The 19,306-nt window shown below is 50.7% G+C and overlaps 1 protein-coding gene across 1 annotated transcript in view; it reads right to left on the minus strand.

Moving 5' to 3' along the window:
- Positions 1-19,306, minus strand: part of LOC137351327 (microtubule-associated serine/threonine-protein kinase 3-like) — a 150,105-nt gene that overhangs the window by 15,956 nt on the left and 114,843 nt on the right. Inside the window, exons 8-10 of the mRNA XM_068015764.1 lie at positions 10,832-10,933; positions 2,436-2,568; positions 2,185-2,243 (exon numbers count right to left, since the gene is read on the minus strand). Of these exons, the coding sequence (XP_067871865.1) occupies positions 2,185-2,243; positions 2,436-2,568; positions 10,832-10,933 (294 nt within the window). The remainder of the gene's footprint in view (positions 1-2,184; positions 2,244-2,435; positions 2,569-10,831; positions 10,934-19,306) is intronic.

Below are 19,306 nucleotides of genomic sequence, written 5' to 3' on the forward strand. Positions count from 1 at the left end.
ACTGCCAGAGATGGAGCGTTGCACATAGAAACATAGAAAATAGGAGCAGGAGAAGGTCATTCAGCCCTTCGGGCCTGCTCCGCCATTCAACAAAGATCATGGCTGATGGTCTAATTCAGTAACCTGTTCCCGCTTTCTCCCCAAATCCCTTGATCCCTTTGACATTAAGAAATATATATTGTTTAATATATTTAATGACTTGGCCTCCACTGCCTTCTGTGGTAGAGAATTCCACAGGTTCATCACCCTCTGAGTGAAGAAATTTCTCCTCATCTCGGTTCTAAATGGTATACCCCGTATCCTGAGACTGTGACCCCTGGTTCTGGACTCCCCAGCCATCGGGAACATCCTCCCTGCATCTAGCCTGTCTAGTCCTGTTAGAATTTAAGAGGTTTCTATGAAATCCCCTCTCATTCTTCTAAACTCTACTGAATATAGGCCTAGTCGACCCAATCTCTCCTCATACATCAATCCTGCCATCCCAGGAATCAGCCGAGTAAATCTTTGCACTCCCTCCATGGCAAGAACATCCTTCCTCAAAAAAGGAGACCAAAACTGCACACAATACTCCAGATGTGGTCTCACCAAGGCCCTGTATAATTGCAGTAAGACATTCTTGCTCCTGTACTCAAATCCTCTTGCAATGAAGGGCAACATACCATTCGCCTTCCGAATTGCTTGCTGCATCTGAATGCTTGCTTTCAGTGACTGGTGTACAAGGACACCCAGGTCTTGTTGCACCTCCCCCTTTCCCAATCTATCACCATTCAGATAATAATCTGCCTTTCTGTTTTTACAACCAAAGTGGATAACCTCACATTTATCCACGTTATACTGCATCTGCCATGCATTTGCCCACTCACCCAACTTGTCCAAATCACATTCAGCCTCTTTGCATCCTCTTCACATAGGGAGAGGGGAAGACAGGGGGAGAGGGAGTGGGAGAGAGAGAGAGGGGGAGAGTGTGGGAGAGCGAGGGAGGAGAGGGAGAGAGATGAGTGGGAGGGGGAGAGGGAGTTGGAGACAGGGGGGGGGGGAGATGGAGAGAGGGAGGGGGAGAGAGGGAGGGGTGGGAGGGGGAGAGAGAGAGAGGGAGGGAGAGGGGAGTGAGAGGGGGAGAGGGGAGTGGGAAGGGAGAGAGGGGAGTGGGAGAGGGGCAACAGAGAGAGGGGGAGACATTGGGGGAGACAGAGAGGGGGAGGGGGAGAGAGAGAGAGGGAGGGGGAGAGAGAGAGGGGGAGAGAGGGAGGGGGAGAGGGGAGGGGGAGAAAGACAGGAGAGAGGACTGAGGGTGGAAACAGGGAGAGAGAGGGGGGGAGAAGGAGACAGAGAGGTGAGTGGGAGAGGGGGAAATGGGGAGAGGGAACAGAGAGAGACGGGAGTGGGAGAGTTGGAGACAGTGAGAGAGAGGGGAGAGAGACGAGAGTGGGAGAGTCAGAGAGAGGGGAGTGGGAGTGAGGGAGAGGGGAGAGAAGGAAGGGAGAGATAGAGAGAAGGGAGAGAGGGAGAGGGGGGATATGAGGGGGGGGAGACAGGGAGAGAGGGAGGGGGAGAGAGGAGGAGAGGGAGAGGGGAAGAGGAGGGGAGAGGGAGAGAGGGGGGGAGAGGGAGAGAGAGGGGGAGAGAGGGGAAGAGGAGGGGAGAGGCAGAGAAGGGAGGGGGAGAGGGAGAGATATAGACACAGAAGGAAGAGAAAGATAAAGATCACTCCAGACAGATGGCCATCTTTCTGGAATATGCCGCATCACTTGGTCAACTTTGCAGGCAGGGATTGACTCCCAATGCAAGAAAAAATAATGCCAAGTATCTCACTAAAATCAGTGCTAAACATCGTGACAAGAAAAAAGTCCATAAATTAGTCTTCTCATTTAAAGTTTCTTCACAAAATGCACGTTTGTTGTTTGACTAACAGTGCAATACATTTTTAATGACTTTATCTTACCGAAATGTTCTCACCGGCCACCCATACAGGACAGAATTTGGAATGTGCCCCCCACCCCACACGAACAGGTTGCACACCCCTGGCTTAGATTAGATGCTCAAGTCTCTGCTATGGGGGTTTGAACCTGCTAACTCTGGTATATTTCTGCTTTCCCCGACTGTCCCCCGACCACATTGATATTCTTATTCGCCAAATTCAAAACCTCATTTCAAAAACGAGAAATGATAATTGTGTCAACTCACATCCTGAAAACCAGTAGAATCCAGAGAGACTGTGTTTAAACCGTCCAGGTGAACCATTTCTGGATAAACAAAGTTGCAAATGGAAGTAAACATGGTAGACACAATACTTGTGAGATACACAGATCAACAATAATCAGTGATGGATTGTGTGGACAACAGGTACAAAGAAACGAGTCACAGGTTGTGGGAAATGATCAATGTTATAAAATACAAATAAATATTAGGAAGACAAGTGGAATACACATTCTTACCCTGGAGTGGATCCTTGGTTAGGCCCAACTGACTAATGATATATCTAGGGATATCTGTCTTTATCCCTTGCCCGATCTTTGCATGGCCCTCTGCTGCTTCCAGTAAATGATAAAATTCCTCAGGATCAAACTCCTGCCATAAAAGTCCAGAACAACTGTTATACAATAATACAACTAAGCCACTTGGACAGGTTACTGTGTAACTGTACAGAGTCACTGTTTATTCAGGGTGAGGATCATTCACTGTGTAACTGTACAGAGTCACTGTTTATTCAGGGTAAGGGTCACTCACTGTGTAACTGTACAGAGTCACTGTTTATTCAGGGTGAGGATCACTCACTGTGTAACTGTACAGAGTCACTGTTTACTCAGGGTGAGGATCACTCACTGTGTAACTGTACAGAGTCACTGTTTATTCAGGGTGAGGATCACTCACTGTGTAACTGTACAGAGTCGCTGTTTATTCAGGGTGAGGATCACTCACTGTGTAACTGTACAGAGTCGCTGTTTATTCAGGGTGAGGATCACTCACTGTGTAACTGTACAGAGTCGCTGTTTATTCAGGGTGAGGATCACTCACTGTGTAACTGTACAGAGTCGCTGTTTATTCAGGGTGAGGATCACTCACTGTGTAACTGTACAGAGTCGCTGTTTATTCAGGGTGAGGGTCACTCACTGTGTAACTGTACAGAGTCGCTGTTTATTCAGGGTGATGGTCACTCACTGTGTAACTGTACAGAGTCGCTGTTTATTCAGTGTGAGGGTCATTCACTGTGTAACTGTACAGAGTCGCTGTTTATTCAGGGTGAGGGTCATTCACTGTGTAACTGTACAGAGTCACTGTTTATTCAGGGTGATGGTCACTCACTGTGTAACTGTACAGAGTCGCTGTTTATTCAGGGTGATGGTCACTCACTGTGTAACTGTACAGAGTCACTGTTTATTCAGGGTGAGGATCACTCACTGTGTAACTGTACAGAGTCGCTGTTTATTCAGGGTGAGGGTCATTCACTGTGTAACTGTACAGAGTCACTGTTTATTCAGTGTGAGGGTCACTCACTGTGTAACTGTACAGAGTCGCTGTTTATTCAGGGTGAGGGTCATTCACTGTGTAACTGTACAGAGTCACTGTTTATTCAGGGTGAGGGTCACTCACTGTGTAACTGTACAGAGTCACTGTTTATTCAGTGTGAGGGTCACTCACTGTGTAACTGTACAGAGTCGCTGTTTATTCAGGGTGAGGGTCATTCACTGTGTAACTGTACAGAGTCGCTGTTTATTCAGGGTGATGGTCACTCACTGTGTAACTGTACAGAGTCATTGTTTATTCAGGGTGAGGGTCACTCACTGTGCAGCAGAGTGACCGTGGCTGGATTTTCACTGTGGGGGTGAGAAATGTAAGTCAAGACTGTTTCTGCATCCCAAACCCGCCCCTCGATGGGAACAGTAATTGGCCCCGAGTTTCACCCCCTTAATTGCCAAAGAGAAGGGCTCGGCACCTAATTCGTGGCTGTTGGGGCAGGAATGAAGGTGGACTACATGTGTGGGCCTGATTTAAACACACAAAGCATCAGTTACTGTGGCTGCCACTTGAATGCTGTTTTAGCAAACTAGAAGAGCACAGCAGGTCTGAATTCCACAATGTGTCAGATGAGCCAGAGGCATGGATCCCGGGGCAGGGCAGCCCCTCGACTCTCAGATGTGGACCTGGAGGTCCTGCTGGAGGGTGTGAGGGAGAGGAGGGAGGTCCTCTTCCTGTTGGGTGGCAGGAGGGGGCTACCCCCCATACTAAGCAGACTTAAATTGACATTTGTGACACAGCCAGTGGAAGAAATGTGTTCAAAAGAATTTGGATCCAGTGTAGGAAAAGGTTCAATGATCTAATACACTTGGCAAGATGAGTGATACCCCCTGCCCTCAGGACAAGCCTCTGGGCATTCAGCCTCCAGCTGAGGAGCCTCGGGGCTCATGCTGCTCCTGTACATGAGAGGGCTGTGTCCCCAGGATCACACTGACTCCCTAGAATGGCTGAGAGCCTTAGTTCTGCTGAGCACCAGCCAGCATTGATACATGCAGCTTCTTATGAATTGGAGCAAATGGCATTGACCATAAGGGCCAGCAGTGCCTTATCATGCTCTGTTTTGTACTTGCAGCAGAAATGGGTTCATAATCAAAGGTTAGCAGGCAGAACAGTAACTGAACAATGGGCTGCCTTTAAAGAAGAGGTAGGTCGGGCACAGTCCCATGAAGGGGAAAGGTAGGGAAAACAAATCCAGAGCTTCCTGGATGACAGAAGAGATAGAGAAGAAAATGAAGAAGAAAAAGTGTACTTATGACAGATATCAGGTGGATAATACAACAAAGAACTAGGCTGAATATAAAATATTCAGAGGGGAATTCAAAAAGCAAATAAGAGAAGCAAAATGAGAGTATGAGAAGATTTTGGCAGCTAACATAAAAGGGAAACCAAAAGGCTTCTATAGGCATATAAATAGTAAAACAGTGAAAGAGGAGGAGTAGGGCCAATTAGGGACCAAAAAGGGATGTGCACATGGAGGCAAAGGGCCTGGCTGAGGTACTAAATGAACACTTTGCATCTTTCTTGACCAAGGAAGGAGATAGTGCTCAGGTCATGGTGAAAAAGGAGGTAATTCAGACACTTGAAGAGTTTAAAATTGCAAAGGAGAAGATATTGGATAGGCTGTCTGTACTTAAAGTTGATAAAACACCAGGACCAGATGAGATGCATCCAAGGATACTGAGGGAAGTGAGGGAAATCACGGAGGCACTGGCCATAATTTTCCAGTCTTCCTTAGACGTTGGGATGGTGCCAGAGGACTGGAGAATTGCAAACGTTACACCCTTGTTCAAAAAAGCGGAAAGGTAAGCCCAGCAATTACAAGCCAGTCAGTTTAACTTCGATGGTGGGAAAACTTCTCAAAACAATAATTCGGGACATGGGCAAAAGCGGGTTAATTAAGGAAAGCCAGCATGGATTTCTTAAGGGCAAATTGTGTTCAACTAACTTGCTGGAGTTTTTTGAGGAGGTAACAGAGAGGGTTGATGAGGGCAATGCAGTTGATGTGGTGTACATGGACTTTGAAAAGGAATCTGATACAATGTTCTACAACAGACTTGTGAGCAAAATTATAGCTCATGGAATAAAAGGGACACGAGCAACATGGATATGAAATTAGCTGAGTGACAGGAAACAGAAAGTAGTGGTTAATGGATGTTCTTCGGTCTGGAGGAAGGTTTGTATTGGAGTTCCCCAGGGTTCAGTATTGGGACCCTTGCTCTTCCTGATATATTAATGGCCTAGACCTTGGTGTACAGGACACAATTTCAAAATTTGCAGATGATGCAAAACCTGAAACGATAGTGAACTGCGAGGAGGATATTGTAGAACTTCAAAAGGACATAGATAGGCTGGTGGAATGGGCAGACAAGTGGCAGATGAAATTTAATGCAGCGAAGTCTGAAGTGATTCATTTTGGTAGAAAGAACATGGAGATACAATATAACATAAAGGGTACAATTCTAAAGGGGGTGCAGGAGCAGAGGGACATGTGGTACATGTGTATAAGTCATTGAAGGTGGCAGGACAAATTGAGAGTGCAGTTAACAAAGCCTATAGGCTTTATCAATAGGGGCATAGAGTACAAAAGCAAGCATGTTGTGTTAAACCTGTTTCACGCTGTCCTCATTTCGGACCTCCCCTACCTCCTCCGACTCCAGGCACAAGTTCCCTCCACGATCCCTGATCGGCCCTACCCTCACTCTGGCCATCCTCTTGTTCCTCACATAAGTGTAGAGCGCCTTGGGATTTTCCTTAATCCTACCTGCCAAGACATTTTCATGTCCCCTTCTAGCTCTCCGAAGTCCATTCTTCAGTTCCTTCCTGGCTACCTTGTAACCCTCTAGAGCCCTGTCTGATCCTTGCTTCCTCAACCTTAAGTAAGCTTCCTTCTTCCTCTTGACTAGCTGTTCCACATCTCTTGTCATCCAAGGTTCCTTCACCCTACCATCCCTTCCTTGCCTCATCGGGGCAAACCTATCCAGCAGTCGCAGCAAGTGCTCCCTAAACAACCTCCACATTTCTATCGTGCATTTCCTGGAGAACATCTGTTCCCAATTTAAGCCCCCCCAGTTCCTGCCTAATAGCATTGTAATTCCCCCTCCCCCAATTAAATATTTTCCCATCCCGTCTGCTCCTGTCCCTCTCCATGACTGTAGTAAAGGTCAGTGTGTTGTGATCACTATCACCGAAAATCTCTCCCACTGAGAGATCTGCCACCCTCTTCTCCAAAGAAAATAGTCCCAACTTGTCCAATCTATCTTCATAACTGAAATTCCTCATCCCTGAAACCATTCTCAAAAATCTTTTCTGCATCGTCTCTAATGCCTTCACCTCATTCCCAAAGTGCGGTGCCCAGACCTGGATGCGATACGTCCGTTGAGGTTGAACCAGTGTTTTATACAGAGAGATCTGGGCGTACAGGTCCACAGGTCACTGAAAGTGGCAACGCAGGTGGATAAGGTAGTCAAGAAGGCATACGGCATGCTTGCCTTCATCGGTCGGGGCATCGAGTATAAAAATTGGCAAGTCATGCTGCAGCTGTACAGAACTTTAGTTAGGCCACACTTAGAATACTGCGTGCAATTTTGGTCGCCACACTACCAGAAGGACGTGGAGGCTTTGGAGAGGGTACAGAAGAGGTTTACCAGGATGTTGCCTGGTCTGGAGGGCATTAGCTATGAGGAGAGGTTGGATAAACTCGGATTGTTTTCACTGGAACGACGGAGGTGGAGGGGCGACATGATAGAGGTTTACAAAGTTATGAGCGGCATGGACAGAGTGGATAGTCAGAAGCTTTTTCCCAGGGTGGAAGAGACAGTTACTAGGGACATAGGTTTAAGGTGCGAGGGGCAAAATTTAGAGGGGATGTGCGAGGCAAGTTCTTTACACAGAGGGTGGTGAGTGCCTGGAACTTGCTGCTGGGGGAGGTGATGGAAGCAGGTACAATAGCGACCTTTAAGAGGCATCTTGACAAATACATGAACAGGATGGGAATAGAGGGATACGAACCCCGAAGTGCAGAAGGTGTTAGTTTAGGCAAGCATCAAGATCGGCGCAGGCTTGGAGGGCCGAATGGCCTGTTCCTGTGCTGTACTGTTCTTTGTTCTTTGTTCTTTGTTCTTTGAGTGTTTAGGATCTGGATTGCACTGCCTGAGAGTGTGGTGGAGGCAGGTTCAGCGAGTGGTTAGGATCTGGAATGCACTGTCCGAGAGTGTGGTGGAGGCAGGTTCAGTGAGTGTTTAGGATCTGGATTGCACTGCCTGAGAGTGTGGTGGAGGCAGGTTCAGCGAGTGGTTAGGATCTGGAATGCACTGTCTGAGAGTGTGGTGGAGGCAGGTTCAGTGAATGTTTAGGATCTGGAATGCACTGTCTGAGAGTGTGGTGGAGGCAGGTTCAGCGAGTGGTTAGGATCTGGAATGCACTGTCCGAGAGTGTGGTGGAGGCAGGTTCAGCGAGTGGTTAGGATCTGGAATGCACTGTCCGAGAGTGTGGTGGAGGCAGGTTCAGTGAGTGTTTAGGATCTGGATTGCACTGCCTGAGAGTGTGGTGGAGGCAGGTTCAGCGAGTGGTTAGGATCTGTAAAGCACTGTCCGAGAGTGTGGTGGAGGCAGGTTCAGTGAGTGTTTAGGATCTGGAATGCACTGTCTGAGAGTGTGGTGGAGGCAGATACAATCATGGCTTTCAAGAGGGAATTGGTTTATTATCTGAAAAGGAAGAACGTGAAGGGTTACGGGGAGAATGTGGGGCAGTAGCATTCAGCAAGTTGCTGCTTTAGAGAGCAGGAAACCAGCATGCCAGCTGGAGCCAATATTTTTGACCTCCGCTTGCTTCTGCTTCTGCCCCCTGTGGGATCCAAAAATTCAGCCCATTGTTCAGGGTAAGGGTCACTTACTGTGTCACTGTACTGGGCAGGTTGGTATTGGGTGGGTCTCTACAGGGCAGATCTCTACATAGTGGGTCTCTATTGGGCAGGTCCCTATAGGCTGGTCTCTGTTGGGCAGGCCTGTATTGAGTGGGTCTGTATTTTTTTCATTTATTCATTCATGGGCTGTGGGTGTCACTGGCTAGGCCTTGAGAAGGTGGTGGTGAGCTATCTTCTTGAACCTCTGCAGTCCTTGGGGTGTAGGTACACCCACAGTGCTGTTAGGAAGGCAGTTCCAGGATTTTGACCCAGCGACAGTGAAGGAACTGCGCTATAGTTCCAAGTCAGGATGGTGTGAGGGGCGGGTCTGTACTGGGCGGGTCTCTATTGGGCAGGTCTGCACTGGACAGGCATCTATTGGGCATGTCTGTACTGGGTGGATCTGTATTGGACGGTCTGTACTGGGGGAGCATCTATTGGGCAGGTCTGTTCTGGGTGGGCTTCTATTGCGAAGATCTGTACTGGATGGGTCTGTACTGGGTGAGTCTCTATTGGGAAGGTCTGTACTGGGTGGGTCTGTACTGGGTGGGTCTCTATTGGGTGGGTCTCCACTGAGTGGGTCTCCACTGAGTGGGTCTCCACTGAGTGGGTCTCCACTGGGTGGGTCTCTACTGGGTGGCTCTGTACTGGGTGGGCATCTACTGGGTGGGTCTCTACTGGGTGGGTCTCCACTGAGTGGGTCTGTACTGGGTGGGTCTCCACTGAGTGGGTCTCCACTGGGTGGGTCTGTACTGGGTGGGCCTCTACTGGGTGGGTCTCCACTGAGTGGGTCTCCACTGAGTGGGTCTCCACTGGGTGGGTCTCTACTGGGTGGCTCTGTACTGGGTGGGCATCTACTGGGTGGGTCTCTACTGGGTGGGTCTCCACTGAGTGGGTCTGTACTGGGTGGGTCTCCACTGAGTGGGTCTCCACTGGGTGGGTCTGTACTGGGTGGGCCTCTACTGGGTGGGTCTCTACTGGGTGGGTCTCCACTGAGTGGGTCTCCACTGAGTGGGTCTCCACTGGGTGGGTCTCCACTGAGTGGGTCTGTACTGGGTGGGCCTCTATTGGGAAGGTCTGTACTGGGTGGGTCTGCACTGGGCGGGTCTCTACTGGGCGGGTCTGTACTGGGTGGGCCTCTATTGGGAAGGTCTGTACTGGGTGCGTCTCTATCGGGTGGGTCTGTACTGGGTGCGTCTCTATTGGGTGGGTCTGTACTGGGTGGGTCTCTATTGGGAAGGTCTGTACTGGGTGCGTCTCTATTGGGTGGGTCTGTACTGGGTGGGTCTCTATTGGGAAGGTCTGTACTGGGTGCGTCTCTATTGGGTGGGTCTGTACTGGGTGCGTCTCTATTGGGTGGGTCTGTACTGGGTGGGTCTCTATTGGGAAGGTCTGTACTGGGTGCGTCTCTATTGGGTGGGTCTGTACTGGGTGCGTCTCTATTGGGAAGGTCTGTACTGGGTGCGTCTCTATTGGGAAGGTCTGTACTGGGTGCGTCTCTATTGGGTGGGTCTGTACTGGGTGGGTCTCTATTGGGAAGGTCTGTACTGGGTGCGTCTCTATTGGGAAGGTCTGTACTGGGTGGGTCTCTATTGGGAAGGTCTGTACTGGGTGCGTCTCTATTGGGTGGGTCTGTACTGGGTGCGTCTCTATTGGGAAGGTCTGTACTGGGTGGGTCTCTATTGGGAAGGTCTGTACTGGGTGTGTCTCTATTGGGTGGGTCTGTACTGGGTGGGTCTCTATTGGGAAGGTCTGTACTGGGTGCGTCTCTATTGGGTGGGTCTGTACTGGGTGCGTCTCTATTGGGTGGGTCTGTACTGGGTGCGTCTCTATTGGGTGAGTCTGTATTGGGTGCATCTCTATTGGGAAGGTCTGTACTGGGTGCGTCTCTATTGGGTGGGTCTGTACTGGGTGCGTCTCTATTGGGAAGGTCTGTACTGGGTGCGTCTCTATTGGGTGGGTCTGTACTGGGTGCGTCTCTATTGGGAAGGTCTGTACTGGGTGCGTCTCTATTGGGTGGGTCTGTACTGGGTGGGTCTCTATTGGGAAGGTCTGTACTGGGTGCGTCTCTATTGGGTGGGTCTGTACTGGGTGCGTCTCTATTGGGTGGGTCTGTACTGGGTGCGTCTCTATTGGGTGGGTCTGTACTGGGTGGGTCTCTATTGGGAAGGTCTGTACTGGGTGGGTCTCTATTGGGTGGGTCTGTACTGGGTGCGTCTCTATTGGGAAGGTCTGTACTGGGTGGGTCTCTATTGGGTGGGTCTGTACTGGGTGGGTCTCTATTGGGAAGGTCTGTACTGGGTGGGTCTCTATTGGGTGGGTCTGTACTGGCGAGTCTGTACAGGGAGGCCAATTTCGTATTCCTGCCAATGTTGAATTTCCACTGTGGTAATTAAGTGCAGACGTGGAACTCACCAAACACTCCAGGAGTCGAGCCGGCCGAGCAATGACCATCAGCAACTTCCTCACCAGCTGAGTGATAAACATCACCTCGTCACTGTCTGAACGCTCATAGGCCTGGAGGGAAAGATCAGAGAATATCAGTCAGACATTGTGCGCCCGGCACAACTAGAGGGCTTGGAGCTGGGGGGGTGGGGCGGGGGGGGGGGGGGAGTGGGGGGGAAGGGGCCCAGGTGCTGGAGGTGGGGTGAATTGGGGAGGGTTCTCCATGGGGCTGGTGGGGCTGGTGCAGGTGGTTGGGGGGGAGGTGTGGTATTCTGGGGGGCGGGGTGCAGAACCCAAGCTGTGGAAGCCCCTCCAGGCTCAGACTCTCTCCCACTAGGTGGCCTGAACTCCATACAGGTCTCACCTCCAACCTCTCAGCTGAGTTCATTCAAACTAGAAAGTGAGGTGTGTCACTGGGACCCTGATGGAGTGAGGGAGGGATCCCACAGGTGGTTTGTGTGAGTCAGGAGGTCTAAAATTGTCTATGGAATTCCATGCTCCACTTGCACCTTCATGTCCTTCCAGCCCCTCACCTTGCTCACCTCGCTTCTCTTCCCTTTAAATCCTTGTTTTTTTAAATCCTCCCTTTCCCCAAGTTTTTCTCCAACTTTCTCCCCGAAATACACCCCAGTTCAGAAAGGGATGAGGGATAAACCCAACAATTACAGGCCAGTCAGCCTGACATCGGTGGGAAGGAAACTTTTAGAGATATTAATCTGAGACAAAATTACTTAGTACTTGGTATTAATAAATGACAACTAACACAGATTTGTTAAAGGCAAATAGTGTAAGCCAGAAATAACACAAGGGGTGTAAATGGCAGTCAGTGGAGTAGTATGCTCCCCCTGTGAAATGTGGGAGATCAGGGAGAAGTCAAATGTCCCTGGTGACTACGTTTGCAGGAAGTGTGTCCAGCTGCAGCTCCTTTCAGATCGCACGGATCGGTTGGAGCGGCAGTTGGACTCACTGAGGAGCTGATAGGAGTCACCAAGTATCATTGATCGGAGTTTCAGGGAGGTGGTCACACCGCAGGTTCAGCCAGATAGATGGGTGACCACCAGGAGGGGCAGGCAGGTAGTGCAGGAGTCCCCTGTGGCTATTCCCCTCAATAACAAGTTTGCTGTTTTGGATACTGTTTGGGGGGGCTGGCCTCTCAGGGGAAAGCAGCTGCAGCCAGGTCAATGGCACCACGACTGGCTCTGTTGTACAGCAGGGAAGGTCAAAATGTAGGCAAGTGGTAGTCATAGGGGACTCTATAGTCAGGGGCACAGATAGGCGTTTCTGTGGCAGCAAGCGAGAATCCAGGATGGTGTGTTGTCTCCCTGGTGCCAGGGTCAAGGAAGTCTCTGAGTGGTCACAGGGCATTCTGAAAGGGGAGGGTGAGCAGCCAGAGGTCGTGGTCCATATTGGTACTAACGACATCAGCAGGAAGAGAGATGAGGTCCTGCAAAGTGAATATAGGGAGTTAGGCAGAAGGTTAAAAAGCAGGACCTCGAGGGTTGTAATCTCAGGATTACTCCCTGTGCCACGTGCTAGTGAGGGTAGGAATAGGAGGATTAGGCAAATGAATGCGTGGCTGAAGAGCTGGTGTAGGCGGGAGGGCTTCAGCTACTTGGATCATTGGGATCTCTTCTGGTGCAGAGGTGACCTGTGCAAGAAGGATGGGTTGCATCTGAACTGGAAGGGGACCAATATCCTTGCGGGGAGGTTTGCTAGTACTACTTGGGAGGGTTTAAACTAGTCTGGCAGTGGGGTGGGACCCAAAGTAGTAGTCTCTCCGATGAGATAGTTGAGGCAATTGTAGAGGTTAAAGCAAGTCTAGTAGGCAGGCCGGGCAGGGGCAGGACAGGGAGTGTGGAAGGTCTGGTAGGCTAAACTACATTTACTTTAATGCAAGAAGCCTTACAGGTAAGGCAGATGAACTCAGAGCATGGATCGGTACATGGGATTGTGATATTATAGATATTACGGAAACATGGTTGAGGGATGGCCAGGACTGGCAGCTCAATGTTCCGGGCTACCGATGCTTCCGGCGTGACAGAGGTGGAGGTAAGAGAGGAGGGGGAGTTGCACTATTGATTAGGGAGGACATCACGGCAGTACGCAGAGAGGATATCCCGGGGGGAATGTCCAGCGAGGCCATATGGGTAGAACTTAGAAATAAGAAAGGGGTGATCACTTTGATCGGATAATACTATAAGCCCCCCAATAGTCAGAGGGAATTGGAGGAGCATATATGTAGGGAAATCACAGATAGGTGTAGGAATTATAGGGTTGTAATAGTAGGTGATTTTAACTTCCCTAATATTGACTGGGACTGCCTTAGTGCTAAGGGATCAGATGGAGAAGAATTTGTTATGTGTGTCCAGGATAGTTTTCTGAAGCAGTGTGTGGATGGCCCTACTAGAGAAGGGGCTACACTCAATCTCCTCTTAGGAAATGAGGATGGGCAGGTGGTTGATGTGTCAGTGGGGGAGCACTTTGGGACCAGTGACCATAACTCTATTAGCTTCAAGATAGTTATGGAAAAGGATAGGACTGGTCCTCCGGTTGAAGTTCTAAATTGGGGGAAAGCTGATTTTGATGGCATCAGACAGGAACTTTCAAAAGTTGAATGGGAGAGGCTGTTTACAGGTAAAGGGACGTCTGGCAAGTGGGAGGCTTTTAAAAGCGAGATAGGAAGAATTCAGGGCCGGCATGTTCCTGTTAGATGGAAGGGCAAGGCTGACAAGTTTTGGGAACCTTGGTTGATGAGGGATATTGAGGGTCTGGTCAGGACAAAGAAGGAGACATATGTTAGGTATTGGCAGCTGGGATCAAGCGAGTTACTCGAGGAGTATAAGGGATGTAGGACTACACTTAAGAAGGAAATTAGGAGGGTAAAAAGGGGCCATGAGATTTCCCTGGCAGATAAGATAAAGGAGAATCCTAAAAGAATCTATAAGTATATTAAGAGTAAAAGGGTAGCTAGGGAGAGAGTAGGTTCCCTTAAGGAACTGTGTGGTCATCTATGTGTGGAGCCACGGGAAATGGGCTAGGTCTTAAATGAATATTTCTCGTCCGTATTTACCGTGGAGAAGGTCATGGAAGCTAGTGAGTTCAAGGGAGGGAACAGCGATATCCTGGAGCATATCAACATTACAAAGGAGGAGGTGTTGGAGGTTTTGAAGCACATTAAGGTGGATAAATCCCAGGGCCTGACCAGATGTATCCTAGGATGCTATGGGAAGCAAGGGAGGAGATTGCTGGGACCCTGGCAGAGACTTTTGTATCATTGTTAGCCACAGGTGAGGTACTGGAAGACGGGAGGATAACAAATGTTGTGCCTTTATTTAAGAAGGGCAGCAGGGATAAGCCAGGGAACTACAGGCCGGTGAGCCTTACATCAGTGGTGGGAAAGTTATTGGAAGGGATTCTGAGAGACAGGATTTATATGCATCTGGAAAGGCAAGGTCTGATTAGGGATAGTCAGCATGGCTTTGTGCGTGGGAAATCATGTCTCACGAATTTGATTGAGTTTTTCGAGGAGGTGACCAAGAGGATTGACGAGGACAGGGCGGTGGACGTTGTCTACATGGACTTTTGCAAGGCCTTTGACAAGGTCCCACATGGTAGGCTAGTCCAGAAGGTTCCCACACATGGGATCCAGGGTGAGCTAGCAAATTGGATACAAAATTGGCTTGGTGATAGGAGGCAGAGGGTGGTAGTGGAGGGTTGTTTTTCAGATTGGAGGCCGGTGACCAGTGGTGTGCTGCAGGGATCGGTGCTGGGCCCTCTGTTGTTTGTCATATATATTAATGACTTGGATGTGAATGTAAGGGGCATGATTAGTAAGTTTGCAGATGACACCAAAATTGGTGGTATAGTGGACAGTGAAGAAGGTTGTCTAAGGTTACAACAGGATATAGATCAACTGGGAAAGTGGGCAAGGGATTGGCAAATGGAATTTAACGCAGACAAGTGTGAAGTGATGCATTCTGGGAAGTAAAACCAGGGCAGGACATATACAGTGAATGGCAGGGCCCTGGGGAGTGTTCTTGAGTAGAGAGAGCTTGGGGTGCAAGTACATAGTTCCCTGAAAGTGGCAACACAGGTAGACAGGGTGGTGAAGAAGGCGTATGGCATGCTTGCCTTCATCGGCCAAGGCATTGAGTTGGGACGTCATGTTACAGTTGTACATAACGTTGGTTCGGCCGCATTTGGAGTACTGTGTGCAGTTCTGGTCACCGCACTTCAGGAAAGATGTGATTCAGCTAGAGAGGATGCAGAAAAGATTCACAAGGATGTTGCCTGGTTTGGAGGGCTTGAGTTATAAAGAGAGATTGGATAGGCTGGGTCTGTTTTCCCTGGAGAGAAGGAGGCTGAGAGGGGACATGATAGAGGTATATAAAATTATGAGAGGCATAGATAGGGTAGATAGCCAGAGTCTGTTTCCCATGGTAGGGGTGACTAAAACTAGAGGACATAGATTTAAGGTGAAAGGGAGTAGGTTTAAAGGGGATCAAAGGGGTAAATTTTTCACACAAAGAATAGTGGGTATCTGGAATGATCTGCCTGAGGAGGTGGTGGAGGCAGGAACAGTAGCAACATTTAAGAGGCATCTGGACAGGTACTTGAATGAGCAAGGCATAGAGGGATATGGAATTAATGCAGGCAGGTGGGATTAGTATAGATAGGCATTATGGTCGGCATGGACGCGGTGGGCCGAAGGGCCTGTTTCTATGCTGTACCACTCTCTGACTCTATGACTCTACTTGATTGCATTGATTGATGAAATAATGGAGACGGTTGATGAGAATAGTGCAGTTGATGTTGTGTCCGTGGACTTTCAGAGGGTGTTTGATAAAATACCACGTAATAGATTTGAAATCTACTGGATTAAAGGGACAGGGATAGTGGCAGCGTGGTTACATAATTGGCTAAGGGACAGAAAGCAGAGAATAGTGGTGATTGGTTGCTTTTCAGATTGGAGGGATGTTTACAGTGGTGTTCCCCAAGGGTCAGTGTTAGGTCACTGCTCTCTTTAATATGTATTAATGACCTGGGTAGCCAAGGTATAATTCTGAAGTTTGAAGATGACAAAAAACAGTGAGGAGGAAGGTAACAGATTTCAGGAGGCCAGGCAGATTATTTATTTATTTTATATTTAGAGAGACAGCACTGAAACAGGCCCTTTGGCCCACCGAGTCTGTGCCGACCAACAACCACCCATTTATACTAACCCTACAGTAATCCCATAATCCCTACCACCTACCTACACTCGGGGCAATTTACAACGGCCAATTTACCTATCAACCTGTGGGAGGAAACCAGAGCACCCGGCAAAAACCCACGCGGTCACAGGGAGAACTTGCAAACTCCACACAGGCAGTACCCAGAATCAAACCTGGGTCCCTGGAGCTGTGAGGCTGCGGTGCTGACCACTGCGCCGCCCTTAGTGAAATGGGCAGATTATTAAATGTTATTATTAAATTATTAAATGTTCAAAATTATGATGAGTTGTGATGGAGTAAATAAAGACAAACTGCTTGCACTGGCAGGAGGTTCAGTAACCAGAGGACACAGATTTAAAGTCACTGGCGAAAGAGCCAGAGGGGAAGCGAGGAAAATAAATTACACAGTGAGTTCTTGTGATCTGGAACGCGTTGCCTGAAAGGGCGGTGGAAGCAGATTCAACAGTAACTTTCAAAAGGGAAAAAATCTTGCAAAGCCCTGGGGAAAGAGCAGGGGAGTGGTATTAATTGAACATTGCCTCAGCTTATCTGCTGATGAAACTCTCCTCCATGCCATTGTTACCTCCAGACTTGACTATTCTAATGCATTCCTGGCCAGCCTTTCACACTCTACCCTCTGTAAACTTCAGCTCATCCAAAACTCTGCTGCTTGTGTGCTAACTTGCCCCTGTGCTCGCTGACCTACACTGGCTCCCAGTCTGGCAACACCTCCGTTTTAAAATTCTCATCCTTGTTTTCAAATCCCTCCATGTCAACGCCCCTCCCTATCTCTGTAATCTCCTCCAGCCCCACAACGCAACCTGACCCAGCCCAACCCAACCTGACCCAGCCCAACCTAGCCCGACCCAACCCGACCCAACCCAACCCGACCCAACCCGGCCCAACCCAACCCGACCCAGCCCAACCCAACCCGACCCAACCCAACCCGACCCAACCCGGCCCAACCCAACCCGACCTAGCCCGACCCAACCCGACCCAACCCAACCCGACCCAACCCAACCCGGCCCAACCCAACCCGACCCAGCCCAACCCAACCTGACCCAGCCAACCCAACCCGACCCAGCCCAACCCGACCCGACCCAACCCAACCTGACCCAGCCCAACCCGACCCGGCCCAACCCAACCCGACCCAGCCCAACCCAACCTGACCCAGCCCAACCAAGCCCGACCCAACCCGACCCGACCCGGCCCAACCCAACCCGGCCCAACCCAACCCGACCCAACCCGGCCCAACCCAACCCGACCCAGCCCAACCCAACCTGACCCAACCCAACCTGACCCAGCCCAACCCGACCCGACCCAACCCAACCTGACCCAGCCCAACCCGACCCGGCCCAACCCAACCCGACCCGGCCCAACCCAACCCGGCCCAACCCAACCCGACCCAACCCAACCTGACCCAGCCCAACCCGACCCGGCCCAACCCAACCCGGCCCAACCCAACCCGACCCAACCCAGCCCAATTCAACCGAGCCCAGCCCAGCCCGACCCAACCCGGCCCAACCCAACCCGACCCAGCCCAACCCAATCTGACCCAGCCCAACCTAGCCCGACCCGACCCGGCCCAACCCAACCCGGCCCAACCCAACCCGACCCAACCCGGCCCAACCCAACCCGACCCAGCCCAACCCAACCTGACCCAACCCAACCTGACCCAGCCCAACCCGACCCAGCCCAACCCGACCCGGCCCAACCCAACCCGACCCGGCCCAACCCAACCCGGCCCAACCCAACCCGACCCAACCCAACCTGACCCAGCCCAACCCGACCCGGCCCAACCCAACCCGACCCGGCCCAACCCAACCCGGCCCAACCCAACCCGACCCAACCCAGCCCAATTCAACCGAGCCCAGCCCAGCCCGACCCAACCCAGCCCAACCCAACCCGACCCAGCCCAACCCAACCTGACCCAGCCCAACCCGACCCGGCCCAACCCAACCCGACCCGGCCCAACCCAACCCGGCCCAACCCAACCCGACCCAACCCAGCCCAATTCAACCGAGCCCAGCCCAGCCCGACCCAACCCAGCCCAACCCAACCCGACCCAGCCCAACCCAACCTGACCCAGCCCAACCCGACCCAGCCCAACCCAACCTGAGCCAGCCCAACCCAACCCGACCCAACCCGACCCAACCCAGCCCAATCCAACCGAGCCCAGCCCAGCCCAACCCAACCCAGCCTGACCCACCCAGCCCAACCCAACACTGCCCGACCCAGCCCAATCCAACCCAGCCCAATCCAACTGAGCCCAACCCAGCCCAACCCAACCCAGCCCAACCCAACACTGCCCGACCCAGCCCAATCCAACCGAGCCCAACCCAGCCCAACCCAACCCTGCCTGACCCAACCCAGCCCAACCCAACACTGCCCGACCCAGCCCAACCCTACGCAGCCCAGTCCATTCCAGCCTAGCCCAGCCCGACCCTACCCAGCCTGACCCAACCCAACTTGACCCAGCCCAACCCAACTCAAACTCCACGGAGATATCCGTGCTCTTCTTCTATCCGTTGAGCATCCCGGATTTTAACTGTTCTATCCATTGGTGGCTGTACCTTTAGCTGCCAAGGGCCTAAACTCCGGAATTCCCTCCCTAAACCTCTCCGTTCATTTTCTCTCTCCTCCTCCTTTCAAGTCGCTCCTTAAAACCCACCTCTTTGACCAAACCCTAAATCTCCTTCTGTGGCTCAGTGTCTAAGTTTGTTTAATAATGTCCCTGTGTAGTGCCTTGGGAATTTTATTACATTAAAGGGGCCATATAAATGCAAGTTGTTGTTCTTCTTCTTTCAAAGAGCTGTCACAGGCACGATGGGCTGAGCCACAGTCACGATGGGCTGAGTGGCCTCCTCCTGAGATCTATCATTGGATGGTTCTGTGATCAAATTGTCTTTTAACTTTGGTATTCCAGGGGATAAAGCTCCAGTCTTCTAAATCTTTTATCTCTGGGTCATCCCAGTGAACCTCCACAGAGGTGTTTTCCATGGGTTCAACACATGTCCTATATGGAATGCCCCAAACCCCACAGGGCTGCGCACTGACCCTGTCCCCTCCCACATCCCTCACTGACCCCATCCGCACTGAGCCATTCGCTGTGGTTGCACACTGTTGATCACCTCGATGGATCATATCAAACTAGCTAACTTTGGGCTGTCAAGGATCGGACTCATGAACATGACCAACAACTTATATGAGCATCACATCGAGAAGGATACCC

The sequence above is a fragment of the Heterodontus francisci genome, chromosome 36, assembly GCF_036365525.1.
Source record: "Heterodontus francisci isolate sHetFra1 chromosome 36, sHetFra1.hap1, whole genome shotgun sequence".
Lineage (NCBI taxonomy): Eukaryota > Metazoa > Chordata > Chondrichthyes > Heterodontiformes > Heterodontidae > Heterodontus > Heterodontus francisci.